This window comes from Ascaphus truei, chromosome 5 (assembly GCF_040206685.1).
Source record: "Ascaphus truei isolate aAscTru1 chromosome 5, aAscTru1.hap1, whole genome shotgun sequence".
NCBI classification, from domain to species: domain Eukaryota; kingdom Metazoa; phylum Chordata; class Amphibia; order Anura; family Ascaphidae; genus Ascaphus; species Ascaphus truei.
This window is the reverse complement of record NC_134487.1, coordinates 265073383-265089720: the sequence shown is the minus strand read 5'-3', so window position 1 is coordinate 265089720 and position 16338 is coordinate 265073383. Positions and strand designations below refer to the sequence as shown.

General features: G+C 38.7%; 1 protein-coding gene across 1 annotated transcript in view; it reads right to left on the bottom strand.

Annotated features, from left to right (window-relative positions):
- Positions 1-10720: 10720 nt before the first annotated feature.
- LOC142494746 (protocadherin gamma-B5-like) overlaps positions 10721-16338 on the bottom strand; it is a 146840-nt gene continuing 141222 nt past the window's right edge. Inside the window, exons 5-6 of the mRNA XM_075599182.1 lie at positions 14811-14899; positions 10721-11917 (exon numbers count right to left, since the gene is read on the bottom strand). Of these exons, the coding sequence (XP_075455297.1) occupies positions 11697-11917; positions 14811-14899 (310 nt within the window). The 3' untranslated portion in view covers positions 10721-11696. The remainder of the gene's footprint in view (positions 11918-14810; positions 14900-16338) is intronic.

Sequence of the window (16338 nt, the reverse complement as noted above, 5' to 3'; positions counted from 1 at the left end):
AAGCAAAAATATATAGGAATGGGAACACGATATTGGAAACCCCTTAGAGGAAGAGGACTGGGAAGAAATATACGAAAGGATAGCTAGAGCCTCTCGGTGCTCAACAATCAGGGAAACAAACCTGAAAGTCCTACACAGATGGTACTATACCCCAGCACGCCTCCACTCTTTCTTCCCATTAACTTCACCTATGTGCTGGCGTAACTGTGGCCAAATAGGCACATTCAAACACATATGATGGTCCTGCGCTAAGATAATCCTCTTTTGGGGGAGAATCAGGCGGCTAATTGAAGGGGTAACAGGCATGGACCTACCCTGGGACATAGAAATAGTGCTCCTGCTAAAACCGAATGAGGTCCTAGAGAGAAAAATAGACTACTTGATAACACAGATCCTATCAGCAGCCAAAACACTGGAAGCAGAACGACCCCCCCCCCCCCTATCACTGAAGTATTGCACAAGATAAATTACATTATGACAATGGAGAGACTCACAAGTCTAATCCATGACCGGCACCACACCTTTCTGACAACATGGGACCCGTGGGAGACATACATTTGGAAGAATCCAATAGGTTCGACGATATAAGGAGACTACTAATGGGTAAACGGACTTAGTTCTGGTTGAGGATGCCCCATGTGTACCTGAATGTACGCTCCCTCCGTGGAGCACATGATAATAATTTTATTTTTTGTACCCACTCTCCCCCCCCCTCCCTCCTTTCTTTTGTTTCCCCTTTCGTTATCAGTTTGGAAAAAATAAAAAATACAAGTTTAAAAAAAAAAAAAAAATCACCAGGCGCTCCTGGGGGTGTTCCAGGTAAAACACAATATCAGGCAATTAAAAACCAGCAATTATAAAATAGCAGCAATAATAAAAAAGGAAGCATATACAACCAGTGATAAATTGCAGCTCAACCTTCAATGGATCTTCCTTGTTGATCCTTTACTAGTTGTGGTGTCAGGGAGCACAGTGCACCAGTGGGAACATATGGGGAAAGAGCATAACACAAATGATAGTGGTGTTTCTGGTATACCTTGGAAACCACAGGCATCATAGGGGTTAATGTATTTTGTAACAGGGTTTATATGATATACAGTAACTCTATGATATGTTCATATGGTATGTATGATTGACCAAATCCATTTTATCGCAATGCGGCAATTAACTCATATTTATCGGTGGAGTTAATTACCGCATATCAAATCACCATAAAATATCGCAACTGGTAAAATATTATCACAATGTTGATGATAGGCTGTAACTTTACGGTAAAACTACCCAATTAATTTTTTTACCGGGTGCAGTATTAATTTTGTTTTAACAGAGTTTGATGACTGGACTACTATGCATTAAACGTCAACTTGCATGACCTCATTTAATTCCTCAGGTATCCCAAAGAAAAAAATCATTCTTGTTTTCTTGCTGTAAAATAGTTGTGTAACAATTGGATATTGAGGTAGACCCTCAATTACTAGTGCTGCAACGCATATGACCCACTTGTGAAAATAAATGCTGCATCCGGATCTATGTAAAATAGTTGTGATTGTTTTGTGCTGGAGGGGTTGGAGTAATACAGGCACACGGATGTATTATGCCAAAGTGAACCAACGTTTCGGTTGCATATATCAGCCTTTGTCACGATGAGGGATTTCTTTGGGACTTCTGGATACCCTGTGTGTATGGAGCACCAACTGATAAGTATCTGCTGATTATTTCTACAGTGTCCGCATTACTCTCCTATTGGGTAATTGTTTTGACCTGCTCAGCTGCATTCATTCTAAAAGCTGATTATGATATACAGCACCGACATTGTTTATTGCACTAAATCACGACGGCACGCCGAGATCTACCCCAGCTGCCGCCAGTAACAACCGCGCGCTGCCGCGTTTCCCCCACGCACCCCCCCTCCACTTCGCGCGCAATTTACCTCCCTTCCCGACCCCGTACCCGGCTCCTGCTCTGCTCCTCTGCTTCCCCGCACCCCCGCTTACCTTCATTTGATCTCCAGGGGTGTCGGGGAAGCCTGGGGAAGACGGGGAAGCCGGGCGCGCATGTTACTGTGACGTCACAGTGCGCCGCCACGCGCCGCGGCTACCCGCTTCCCAGCCGCATGGAGCCGGCGGCTTTTGCTACAATAAGCAATGTCGCTACTGTAGCACGGTTCATTTACAATATAATACATTTGCAAATGTTACTGAATATTTAAATAACTGTTCTATTACTCTTCTGCTTCAGCATATTTAAGAACAATTCATTTTTTTTCTGTACACTCCATATGAAATCTGGATACAAAATACTTGATAAGATAATCTAATATGCAATGATTATTCAGCTAATAAAACAGCACAGAAGATATGCTGCAGTGTGTGTGCAGATACCAGCCCTCTTACATGCTTGTGTACCCACATAAAAGACTGAACGCTATGGTAATTATACTTTCCTTAACACTCCACACCCCAAGAACAGTCCCAGCCAATCCGGTCGATGTTTGGTAAGCAACTCCCATGCCATGTCGACGATATTTCTCCCTGTGTCAGCAAGTAAACAAAGTCCTGTAGATCTCGCTGTTGACCATGAGATTGTAACCAATGAAGAGAAGGGAATCAGGCACACGTTCTTATGTACAGTGAAAAAAACCTTATAACAGCGCTCTAACGGAGACTTAAAATAATATTAATATCCAAAACCAAAGTGAATAGTGACTTAGAATGTGACTGTGAATATAAGAATAATGATATATATATATATATATATATATATAGAGAGAGAGATTGATTGATTGATTGATTGATTGATTGACTTATCTTTTCTATTCAGATGCCCAATACAGTTTTTACTCACCATAACTTAACTCAGTATATATATATATATATATATATATATATATATATATATATATATATATATATATATATATATATATACTAGTTATATATATATATATATATACATATACATATACATATATACAGTATATATATATATATATATATAAATATATATATATATATATATATATACTAGTTTAACTAGTGATGGTCACTGCACCTGAACTTTTCTGTATCTGGGACTTTCATTCAGACTCTGGGACTCTGTGACGCTGCCCCGCACTGATGCGCTGTTTGCTGGGACTTTGGGACGCCACCTTATGGTGACACACTAGCGATTTGGTTAACTTGGTCCTACCTTCTCCCTTCCTCCTATCCGGAACCACTGTTCACCACAGCTTGTTTCCATCTGAGAACAGGAGTAGCTGCACACTCTCTGGAGCTCTTGCTGGATGGTAGCTCAGAGGTGCCATACAACTTGTGGGAGCAGGACGTGTGAGCGGGCGGAGCAGCAGTTTCCAGCGTCTGGCGAATGAGTATTACTCATTACATGCTTTAAAGCTGCAGATCAGTCTTTTTTTTTTTAATTTCTTTTTTTACTTTAATAGTTTCATGTGGGCAATCTCTAATTACCTAAAGAACTGCATAGCTGCCGGTCAATTCGTTCTCTGTCTATTGATCGGCAAAGTTTGGCGACATCTTTAAATATGGGGAATGTAAATCGTTGCTTTAGGAACAAGCATGCTTGTTAAAATAGAATACAAGAAAATTGGTCTTTCAAAGTTGTTTTTTATAAAACAGAAAATGCTAAAAGTATTTTTTCTTACTACAGAACTGATTTCTTAAAAAAAACACACATGCAGGATATTGCCTGAACTGCAGCTTTAATACTTTTTATGTTTGGGAGTGCGCATTTGTTGGAGATTTATTGGAACATTACATTTTGTATCTTAATAATACACTAGGATCGGGCGCTTTCTTCTCTTCTTGTCTTCTAGATCCAGTGGGAGGTTGTTGTTCCTTTCAGAAAGCTGCCCACATCCAAATAGAGGGCCACCACCCTTCCATCTCAATAGGATATTTTCATCACATGGATTTTGTGGACTCTATTTTACCTAATCATTTGTGTTTTTTATATTATTTTTTCTATATTTTCTTCACTCCCCCATGCTCACTTATTATTTTTTCTTATACAGTATATGCATGTTTATATGTTTTAATTTGAACAGTCACTGGTAATACTAGTTCATGTTATTGATTTAGTTTTATTTTTTTTTCCATTTTTATTTCTGGTATTATATTGCTAGAGCATCATTTTCTGTTATACATTAGGTTTTTTTATTATATATATTTTTATATTTTTTGTATGTTTTTGAAAATACAGTCTAGTTTGTATATTATTGCAGATAGATACTTAAAGCACAGTCTTTTTTTGTGTATATATATATATATATATATATATATATATATATATATATATGTATATATATGTATATATATATATATATATATATATATAATCTCAATAATTGTTACTTATCTGCTAGAGAAAAATAAAAATTGAAAAGGAAACAAGTGCTCATACTGTAGGAGAGTCAGCCATGTCATTGATGACAAAATATTTATAGGAAAGCGGTAATATCTATTTCTACATTCATGCCTCTTGGGTTCATAGTTTTCATTTTGTGTATCCAGAATGTCTCTCTTTGAGATAAGAGAGACACTCTATTGCCGCCTCTCCAATGAGATTTGACTCTCTCTATGCCTCTAAAAGTCAGACCTTTTGGATCGCTCCCATGGTGTAATTCAAAATGTTTTGGTACAGTATGGCTTTGTAATTTCCGTCTTATATTCCCTATGTGTTCTAGAATTCTTGTTTTCATGAAAATGAGACCCGTGCGGAGGGGTGAGAGTTTGGAAGCAGTGTTCGCTTTTCTTATGTGCCTGATATATGGTTTTATTGATATAAGCATACATCTTTATGGTTTTAGATATTAAAGTGTTATACTTTTATTGGTACACACTATGTTTGGCTTTTTCGTTTCCTCACACATGGTTGGTTGCCTTTCATCCTGAGTGACATGCACTCACAGTGAGCCTGTCTATCCCCAAGACTACAAAACACAGAAAGAGGTTATCACCACCCACCTATCTCACCATCACTGCCCACCTGAGTTTGGGCTACATCCGTGATTTTTTCAGAAGAAATGTGAGTCCTGATTTTATAGAAGTCTGCAGAAATTGAAATATTACTTTAAGACATTGTTGCACTATTTTGTGTCGTCTTTCATTTCACATATCACCATTGATTGAGTTACGCTCCCCTTCAACTTCCACACAGTCTTATGCATTCAAATGTATTGTGCCAGAAGATCCAACGTTTCGGCAGTATACAGCTGCCTTTTTCAAGGAGAGGGCCGTCTCCTTGAAAATGGCAACTGTATACTGCCGAAACATTGGATCTTCTGGCACAATTTGAATGCATAAGACCGTGTGCCTGCTTCCCTTCTCTTCATTGGTATACCTTGGGACGTCTCGACCTCCCTGGACCCAGTGCACCGGCAGATAAGTACCCCCCTCCAGCACCATATTATAGTGTGCGTGTACTCCTCTCCATTACTCCATGAGATTGTAACCCCATATAGAACTTCAAAGAAGATACACACAAGCGCACCGGAGGTTAATGAATGTCGACCAAGAATTACCAAATGGCATAACACCCAGCTCTAGACTAAACTGGTAATGGTAAATTGTAAAAGTTTAATATGTAAAGGTCTAGCAGACCTACACAATAAAATCAACAAGGTGTAAAATGATAACAATGCAACCGTTGCACTCACAAGACATACATAATTACACAATTTACACTGACTGTACACTGAATAACACGGACCAAATGGTCACTGATACCCCAATGGCTATACAATGATAGCCGCTAGTGAATTGTAGCTAATATGAGGGAGGTGATCTCCTGACGAAGCACATTGTTGCAAAAACGCGTAGAGGTCACGTGGAGTCACTCTACGCACTTGCTGATTGGCTGAGGCGGTGTTCAAGGAAGTTCGGGCTGTGAAGAGATCTTCGTGGCTGGAGTGGTCCGGACAGCTTGCCGCCAAGCTAGCGGTTCCAGCTCGAGCCTCCATGGTGAGTGCCTGCCTCCCTCCCTCATATTAGCTACAACCCCGATTCACTAGTGGCTATCATTGTATAGCTATTGGGGTATCAGTGACCATTTGGTCCGTGTTATTCAGTGTACAGTAGGTGTAAATTGTGTACTTGTATTATGTACTGTATGTCTTGTTAGTGCAACGGTTGCATTGTTATCATTTTACACCTTGTTGATTTTATTGTGTAGGTCTGCTAGACCTTTACATATTAAACTTTTAGAATTTACCATTACCAGTTTAGTCTAGAGCTGGGTGTTGTGCCATTTGGTTATTCTTGGTGGACATTCATTAACCTCTGGTGCGCTTGTGTGTATCCTCTTTGTCGTTGTTTGCTGGGGCTTCCTTTGGGGAGCCCCACTTTTAGGAGCGTTTTAGGGTGGTGCTCCAACACATCAAGCTGCAAGGGGAACAGCTACTAGAAGATTGTCAGTGACAGCCCGAGCGCAGAGACTTACTGCATTTACCCATAAATAACTTCATTATTCTTCTGTTCCAATGAACATCTCAATTAAGATCAGTAAGGATCACTTGTTTCATAATGACTGGACAATGTATGTAGATACCCACGTTTTACCATATTCTATCTGCTGACCATCCCACACTTGTCTTGAAGATTCCTGTTGCATAACTTATTTTCTTGTCAGAGAATCAGCAGTAATGTCAGGAACACACAGTTGGTAATACAGCAGATGCTTTGTCACCCCAAGCGTTTTCTGTATTATATACAGAATAAATATATATATATTTTAAATGTCCTATTTTATTTGAACATTAAATAGAGAATTGCTAGATCAAGAACATTAACTTATTCTTTTTAGAGCTGTCAGTGTCTGCAGGGCTGTATGTAGTGTTTATAGGCACAATAAATCCCTGACTGAAAGAACTTCAATTATAACACCATTTGTGATGGTTGAGGCACAGGGGGATAAACTTGCTCATCTAATTTCACATGGAGCTGGCCCCAATTCTCAGACTGGGCTCTCCTACTATAAAGATGGTGCCGTTGCCACAAGCATTGTTCGTCTCCATTATAAAGGATTGCATCCTGTTTGCTTTGTATTTGTTAACAAATTGAAACGTCGTTTCAAAGTAGCTTTTACACATTGGCTGTTGTGGTTTTTTTATATACTTACAGTATGACATCTACATCTACGTCTCCCACTAGACCATAATATACCTATTACATCTCTTCCACAGGAGAACCTCCGTGGTAATTACACTGCCTTTGAAGTGGGTGAACCCAGTTTGAATATTAGTGTCAGTTTATGACCTTGTGTTCCCTTATGACCGTGGGAAAGTCACTCAACCTCCCTATGCTCTAGGCTCCAATAGATTGTAAGCTATTTGGGGCAGAGATTCATTGAGCCTGCAAAATTATATATACAGTGCTGCTTACAATGTCGGCTATAGAAGAAAGTTATATGTATTATTATTCCATATAGGCACTTATACTAACACTTGTGTGTTTTTATTGACATTAGCATTAGGCTAAGGCCCCGCTGCCTCAGACCACGCGCCCGCCCTGCAGTCAGGCGGCGCGTGGAGAGGCACTTGACCGCTATATGCGGTCTTTAAGGAGCCTGTTTTCGGGGCGGGGGGGTGAGGCCAAAACGGCAGCAGACAGGATTCCAGCCGGAGCTGTCATGCCACCCCCGCCCCCCCCCCCCAATCTGCTGCTGCTGCCGCCTCTTCTGCCCGTGTCAATTAAATCCCCAAATCTCCATCTGACTGATGATTGATGATTACATGAGAGTAAAGGGACGCTCTCCAAACGTCTTCATTTCAGCACCGGGCGGATAAAGGACACCAACACATGCATGTGCCCCGGCCATGTGCGTTTCGAGAGGTGTATGTAATACAAAGCATATTTTTGTACTAGCAGTGAGGGGTTATTTAGTCGGTGAATGAAGATGCAATGCTGTGAAGAGCAGATGTTTATTCCCCAAACAATTGTTAGCTGGAAATTCTGTGCTTGGAAATGCTCCTCCGGGGAACCCCTGCAATTCAGGATTTATTACTGAAAGTGTTACCGCGAGAGGGTGAGGGAGAGGGACCAGAGAACCATTGGCATGGTCCCAACCAGCAAAAAGCATTCCCAGGAATGGTAATACGGGTGAAAAATGCCCCACAGTATGCTCATTTGTGCAGTCACACACACAATGGAGCACAGCAGCCGGAGCTCGAGTCAGCTTCCCTCCTCCCGTTGCCCCCTCATTGGCTCCCTGCCGCACCACGTGACACGTTGCCGCTTGGGATCACGATCCTCGTGTATTCCCTGCTGGCTGACACGTCACAGTGCGCAGTGAGCCTTGCAGGGAGGGGGGACTGGGGCGGCTCGGCAGGAACACAGATCTGCTGAGTGACGCACACGTGGCCGTGCGCCCCATCGGAAGCAGCGGGACCCAGGCCTAAGAGTGTTCAGCTTGTATTTACCCCTTATTTGAGTACCACCATATATATGATCATTTATATTTTTAGTCATTTATAAGTATAAAGTCATCAAAATATTAATAAGGTAATGAAATACACTCCTGCTGTTCCCCTGGGAAACCAGACTACATGCAAGTTACAGGTTGTACAATATCAACATCAACAAGATGGTATAACCCCTGAAAAGACATTGGAAATATTTTATTGTGATTAAAAATTATTTAAATGTCTCCTGACTTCAATCAGGGTTGCAAAATAGTTCCATGTATATTGTTAAGTTTGCCCCATGGCCTTGGGTGTTTAGTCAGTTTCTTGATTGGTCATTCTCTACTAATGTGGTCTCCAACATAAGAAAAACAAACAGCATAATATAAGTATTAATGGGTCATTCCTGACTAAGGATTGAAATCACGATCATGATTACCTTAATAAGTAGTTCTGCCAACAATGGCTATCAGTATGTCTATATCCACACATAGATTTTAATTAATATTCCCAGTGCCAAATGAAGTTCCACAGATAAATGTATTTTTTTGGAAGAAAACATTTTATTTTATTTTTCCAAAGGAAAAAAAAAGCAATATAAATATCAGAGTATAAAACTTGCGTGTAATACATTGACATTAGTATATATGGATATAAGAAGGTTGAAAGCATATTTATAATATATAAGTACAGTTCAGTATTAGACACATTGAAAGGACAGGTGCATTTCATTTCATGTACATTTATATCACAAACCACACAGAAAGATACAGGAGGAATTAAAATACTGCTGTCCACAAGTTAGCTACAGGGATGAAACAATCACAGTACTTCTGCATAACAATAGCTACTCTACAAATGAAGGTTTTGTTAGAAAGGAAATCAAAATAGCAAAAATGAATTCTACTGCTAAATTACTCATGTGACCGTCTTATTTATTAGCGTTAAAAGCAGTGTAAAAGGTTACTATTATAGCACCCTGGGGGCAGGTGATGACGGTTAGTATAGTGTTCCATTGTCTCACACTGGAGTTCTACATAAGGGGAGCCACTAATGGCAAAGTAGGCAGAGGTTAGTGTACAAGGCTTTAGTAAAATACTACCATAAGCTTGGCTGTTCCTTAGTCCTGCGTAGCAATGAGGCAAATATACCCCTTTGATACTGCCAGAGGGATCAGAATGTATTGAGTTAGACCTGAAGGATATCAAAGAAGTAAATCATGTTATATGCAGAAATATCCATGGAGTGACCATATTTATAATTGCTAAGGAAGGTCTGTATCCAACTGACGCCCCATTCTCGCAAACTGACCGGCTAAAGACAATTGTATATCGTGTATTACAAAACATAGTACTGTACTGTAGATTGTCACTAAGATTAAGTAATATGTGCAGGTGGCTGCAAAGGGTTAACTTCTAGCAGCTACCTCACAGGAGAAAAATATGGTTAAAAGTTAAAATTAAGAAATGTAAAAAATATATATATATATTTGCAGGAGAAACAATTATAACCTACACAGTGTTATTCCCCCCAAAAAACTAAAGCATGCCTATTTCTGCCTTAGCATTCTCCTGAGGGTGGGTCTTATCCCTGTTAAAATAGTCTGGCCTCACTACTGAAAATGGGCATAAGAATGATGAGACCCTCTTGTTTGCCCTTCCCTTTGTTCACTCATTTCAGCCACCATTTATTTCTTTTCATTTGCTCTTGCTTTGAGCACTTAGATACGTTTTCAGAATGCAATGTGAAGCCAGATCAGTTCTATATATGCAAAGGGAGACTTGCAATTTGCACACCAGTATATTAGTGGACTGGCCAGTATTACTTAGTCTGTGGTCTAGCTAATCGGACCGTAATCTTTCTTACTCAACCCCAGTGGTCTTTTAGATTATAAGTGAGCATCCCATTATTAAATCAGATTTATTTAAAAAATAATAATAAACCAGATCTCTTCCATTTGAGTGCTGGAACCTAACAGCCAGAACATAAGATTACTAATCAGGCATAGTGATGGAATATAGCAATACCATCCTTGATCTGTTTCTTGACCAGTCACTGTATCTCCCTCCCCCTCGTGAATCTGTCAATTACCTTTCTATCCCTAAACATTTTGACCTGCACTAAACAGGCTCACTTATTTACCATTCTATGTAACGAATGAATAACCCCATGCTGGATACTTACATGCAAAAAAAGTCCTTAGCTCCAGTGGAATTGTTGATACCATGTGAACATTAGGCATGCAGTTCTATGTGCAGAAATGTAGATAACTCTGTTAATTACTCTTTAAGAGCAGAGAGAAACATATTATTCCAACAGCATTTGTTCTACAAAGCAGCTTGTAGTTATTTTGCCAGTCCAAAGGAGATATCTCCCAAATCATCAAATGTTCAACTTTTCTTTTATTCCCCTTTTCTTTAGAGAAACATCGAAACATCAAAAAGTACAGCATTGAAATATGTACTGCACAAGACGGTGACACGTTTTCTCAGTAGTGTTGGTGAAATATTTACTTACAGTTTTTAAATATTTCATTAATATGAGCTGCATTTCCTCACTCTGATTCAGTTCACAGAATCCCTTTCATTTTAAGGTAATACAGACAAGATGCTGTTTTCATTAAGCTATTAATGTTAACTATAGTTAATAAGCGAATCCCTGCACTACTGTTGGGTCCTGCAGTGCACTGCAGAAGGGGTTAAGAAGGACCTTTCCAATTAATGAACCATTGCTCATTCGAACTCATAAACTCGTACAAAACATCAATGGTTACTGAGGATAATGCTCTAAAAATGAAGTAATACAAATTTGGAATGTGGGATGACGTGTGGAATATTTAGCAAATTCCCTTATGCTTATAAATTATAAATAACAATTTAGCTGTAATTATATACATTGGAAGAATGACCACGGCTATGCATGTGGGAATACATCTGCTAGTCTGAGCAAGTTAAATCCTAATAGTTTGTAAAAATAGTGTATGATATTAGCTAAGAAATGAGCTTGCAAAATACAATGACCGTGGCAATATAAAATATTGGCTAATATTGACAGGGCACTTATTTTTAATGTTCAGATGAATGTCTTCATCATAAACTCTAATAGCAGAAAACTCCCACTACTAGCTCTGGTGATGACACATATTACCATTTCATATCTTCATTTTCCTTGTTTTATTTCTCATTGGAAGGATGACATTCAATATCTCCCTGGGGTTTTGGCTGGGGGAAAGTTCTCATACAATTCTGCCCTGCTGGTATAAGTCGCTCATTACTGCAGACGATTACTTCTTTTCCTTTTTGCCAGACTTCTTCTTGTTTCCTCCTGCAGCTGCTTTTCCGGCACCTTTCCCAGGAGCGTTGGTGAGTGTCGATGTGGTTCCAGGAATGTAGATGTTCTGCCTGTAGTCAGGGACATGCTGCAGGGTGAACTGGGGTCCGTAGCGGGCACTGAGACCCATGGTACCTGTTCCTGCTCCAAGAGCTGGGTTTCCTTCTGCAGCTTCTGTAAGACTCCATGGAAAGAGAAGCAAGAGGAAATATATTAACAATGAAAAATAGAGTTAAAAAATGAACTAGAAAATGTGTTGACTTTTTGTTGCCATAGATGTCGCTCTGCAAGTTTTCTGTTTACCAAAACTATTTTTTCCCCCATGTACTTGTTAATCATTTTTGGAAAATAAAAGAATGAGATTATCATTTTTGAATACCTCTAATATTGTAAAAAAAATCTTCATAATATGATACACAGTGTAAAAAATAATAATCAAATATCTGCTAGAAAATTCAACTAGAGCATCAATTATAACATTACTTTTAATTGCTTCTTACTAATCAGAATTTATAGGAAGTTCAATCATATAATATAGTATCTAAATAAAAAAAAAATTCCTTTTCATATTTTGATTGTATTGTAGATTGATGGAATCTTCTTTGACTACCTATATTAAAAAGCAGCGTAAGCATTTTGGTTCAATCTAAGTATTATTCCAGTTTTACACTACAGCTTTTAATAAGAGAATATTTCGTTAAGTAATCAATTTAATTTAAAGTGGCATTCCTACTTAGGTGGGAAGCAGGGGGTCTCCGGAGCTGAACCGCATTAATCCCAGCTCCGGGGACCCCCTTCTTCCCGTAATACATGCCTCTGAATGGTTTGCCGGTAGCAGTCCAGGCTGCGCACACACTATGGCTGTTTAAAGGTCTTGTGTCACGCAGGCCAAAAGGAAGTAGCAACGTCATTCCTTGCGGATTCCTATAGGCCGCACATGACGTGGGACCTTTTAAAAAGGATTGAGATACCAGCAGCACCTTTAGGGTTAGATCCTCAGAAGTCTGTAAAATTTGCGTTAATAACGTCCGTTACCTAAATAGGTAACGTCCGTTATTTTTTGTGTACCAACAAAGCTAATGATATGCAAAAATAGCGTCCGTTTGTAGAGGTAGCAGCGGTATTCACAGTGATTTTCGTTGCGCAGGGACGCGTTAACCAATACATTGAACATTTGCATTGGCAAAATGTTATTGCGCATTACAATTAATGCACGTGTATTAAAACGTGTTACCTGAAGCTAATGTCATTATTGTTATAATATGGAAAACGTTTACATATCTCAGGGAGCAGAGGGTCCCCGGAGATGAAATTAACATGGCTTAGTTCCAGAGACCTCCTACTTCTCACCTAGGGGGGGAAATAATTATTTTTTTCTTCTTAAAGGAATGTCTCTTTAAACCAAATTTAACAAGTACAGTACTGTATGAGTGATTCCAGAAATGTCATCAAAGATACAATTAAATATAAAACACTCATGGTTCATTATCTGTAAAGCTCATCTGGAAAACTGCAGCGACGTTTTTGATAAATATATCCATTATAGAACAATTTATCCAGAAAATAATAGAAAAAGCACAGACATTGCCAAAACAGGAGTTTTGCAAGAATGGAAAGGGTGCATGGACTATTATGATCCCAATGAAATGCAAAACAATTATTTTGTAAAAACTAAGTAAATGTTTTTTTCCCATGAAAATGACAGAATAGTTATGGGTAGTAATAACTAATGAGAATAACCACAGACTGACACTATCAAAGATAAAAGTTGCATATTTTGTACTGTAGATGTTCTCTATCAACGCTAATGATTGAATTTCTGATACGGTTTCAACGTTCTCTTTCAGTTCACACTGCTCAGATTATTTCTTTACAAGGTTACACATTCTTTCACATGGCTAAAAGGACTGCGTACGTGTTACACTGACTAACTCCGAGACTGGAATACAATGAGAGTATTTAATGAGTTTTGTGAGCAAGTGGGATTCTTAACATCCGGTAAAAACTTTAAACGTAGCATACACATGGAAGATACATTATTTATTCTGGCACCTTCAAGATGGATTGAGATAATATTAAAGCAGCTTTACTTTTTGTATATACAGATGGCATCACTAATGTGTGTGAATAATTCAGAGGGAGTAAATTCTGCATCCTACTTCCCCACATGTACAATGGTCATTAAACAGAACATGTGGTAAATTCATTTTTGATTCAATCACCACAAAATAATACATGTTAATCAAAATATAGAGTTAGAGATGGACATAGAAAAAAAATGTTAGACCCTAAAAAGTAGTACTGTCACTGCATAAAAGACTTCATAAAAAATGTTGATGCCAGTGGATTTAAAAAAACAACATTAAGATGTTCCACTGAATGTTCTGCTCTTTGTATTATTAAGGAGATAGATAAGTGTGTCAATGGGGGAAGGGGTAGATGTAATACAAAAGAATTATGACATGCATAAAGAAATATAAGTGGTCTACTGGAGTCAGTGTATTAATCCTCTCTAAAACCGTTATCAAGGCCTTAGAGATGACTGAGCTTATGATGATTCATTTATTCAGACTGATGCATATGCTAATGTAGCATATATTATTCAGTTTGCATATTCAATATAATTTGTGTATTAAAATAAATGAAACTAAATGCAACCCTAACAAAATATCGTAAGAGAGTTTACGAATGTACAGTAGATGTTTGACTTCACTTTTAGGGGCCAGGAAGCAATGTGCAGTATAGGGGGGGGTTATTAATTAAACGGTAACGGTGCTGATCAATCAGCGTCTAAAAAATAACCCTCATAGAGAAGCACTTTTATGCACTCTCTTTGTGTCTATCTATCTATCTATCTATCTATCTATCTATCTATCTATCTATCTATCTATCTATCTATCTATCTATCTATCTATCTATCTAATACTGTAGCTTCATGTCCCTTATTCATTATGATGTAACATTGCTTTGTTGTGCTAACTAAGGATATTCCTGTCGTGGATCCTCTCCTATGTAGAAAAATAAATTTCCTTAAACAGTTGTTGCATTCTCTATCATGAAAACTGACCGTTTGCTGATGCCAAGATCATCGCTTGAAGTCTCTCTGTTTCAAACTGGTTGTTTGGCCACACTCCAGCTTCCTCTGTGGGTTGAGCTCTAAAGAAACCATGATAAGATGAAAGCTTTTCAATAAGAAACCAAGCATGAAAAAAAATGCAAGCAGAAAAAATATGCTTTTGTGTGATCAGTTGAGCTAGTTTTATTTCATTTTATTACTACTCACTGAAATCCATTCATTAGACAAGATTTAAAAACTGGAAACAGCAAACAGAAATATCACTTGTGAGCACATTCACATCTCAGACAGGTCTGTAATCCCGCCCAATAACATCACGGAAATAGCCCAAAAGTAGCCCAATTATAAATGATTACTGAATCCCCCCCCACCTGCACCAAACATCACTAGCCTGCACCTCACCTCACAGGAGGGGGGAGAGAGACCAGGGGGAACAAGTGCAACAATTACAAATGTTCAATCACCTGTGCGCAGAAGGGGGGGAAGGGGGTTTGTGGAGACAGGACAGGGGGAACCAGTGCTACCAAATCTGTTACGGGTTAACGCGTCCAAAGAACGTTAACTCCCATTGACTTGAATGAGAGTTGACGCTCGTTCGAATGTGTTAAACGTCTAATGGAGCTTAATAAATAATACCGCATGAAACAGAATGTTTTATTGCTTCAATTTATTCGCACTAATTTTTGCACATTTGATCATTAATCTAACCGTCATCCGAACGGTATCCTATATATCCAAAATAAAATACTTCTGCAAGCCACTGTGCGCGTGTATGTATGTATGTATGTATGTATGTATGTATGTATGTATATATATATATATATATATATATATATATATATATATATATATATACAGTGGTTGACAAATCACCAAAAAATCTACTCGCCACACAAAAAAATCTACTCGCCACCTAGTACCAAACGTGTGCTGCTTGGGCCAATATTTACTCGCCCGGGGGTTAAATCCACTCGCCCGGGGCGAGCAAATGTATAGGTTTGTCGAACACTGTATATATATATGCATATACACACACACACACACACACACACACACACACACACACACACACACACACACGTCCGGAAATAATTGGACACTGACACAATTTTCATCATTTTGGATCTGTACGCCACCACAATGGATTTGAAATGAAACAACCGAGATGCAATAGAAGTGCAGACTTTCAGCTTTAATTCAAGAGGTTGAACAAAAATATCGTATGAAACGTTTAGGAATTGCAACCATTTTCATACACAGGCACCTTATTTTAGGGGCTCAAATGTAATTGGACAAATTAACACAATCATACATAAAATGTTCATTTTTAATACTTTGTCAAGAATCCTTTGCAGGCAATGACTGCTTGAAGTCTGGAATGCATGGACATCACCAAACGCTGGGTTTCCTCCTTTGTGATGCTTTGCCAGCCCTTTACTGCAGCTGTTTTCAGTTGTTGTTTGTTCGTGGGTCTTTCTGCCTTAAGTTTTGTCTTCAGCAAGTGAAATGCATGCTTGAT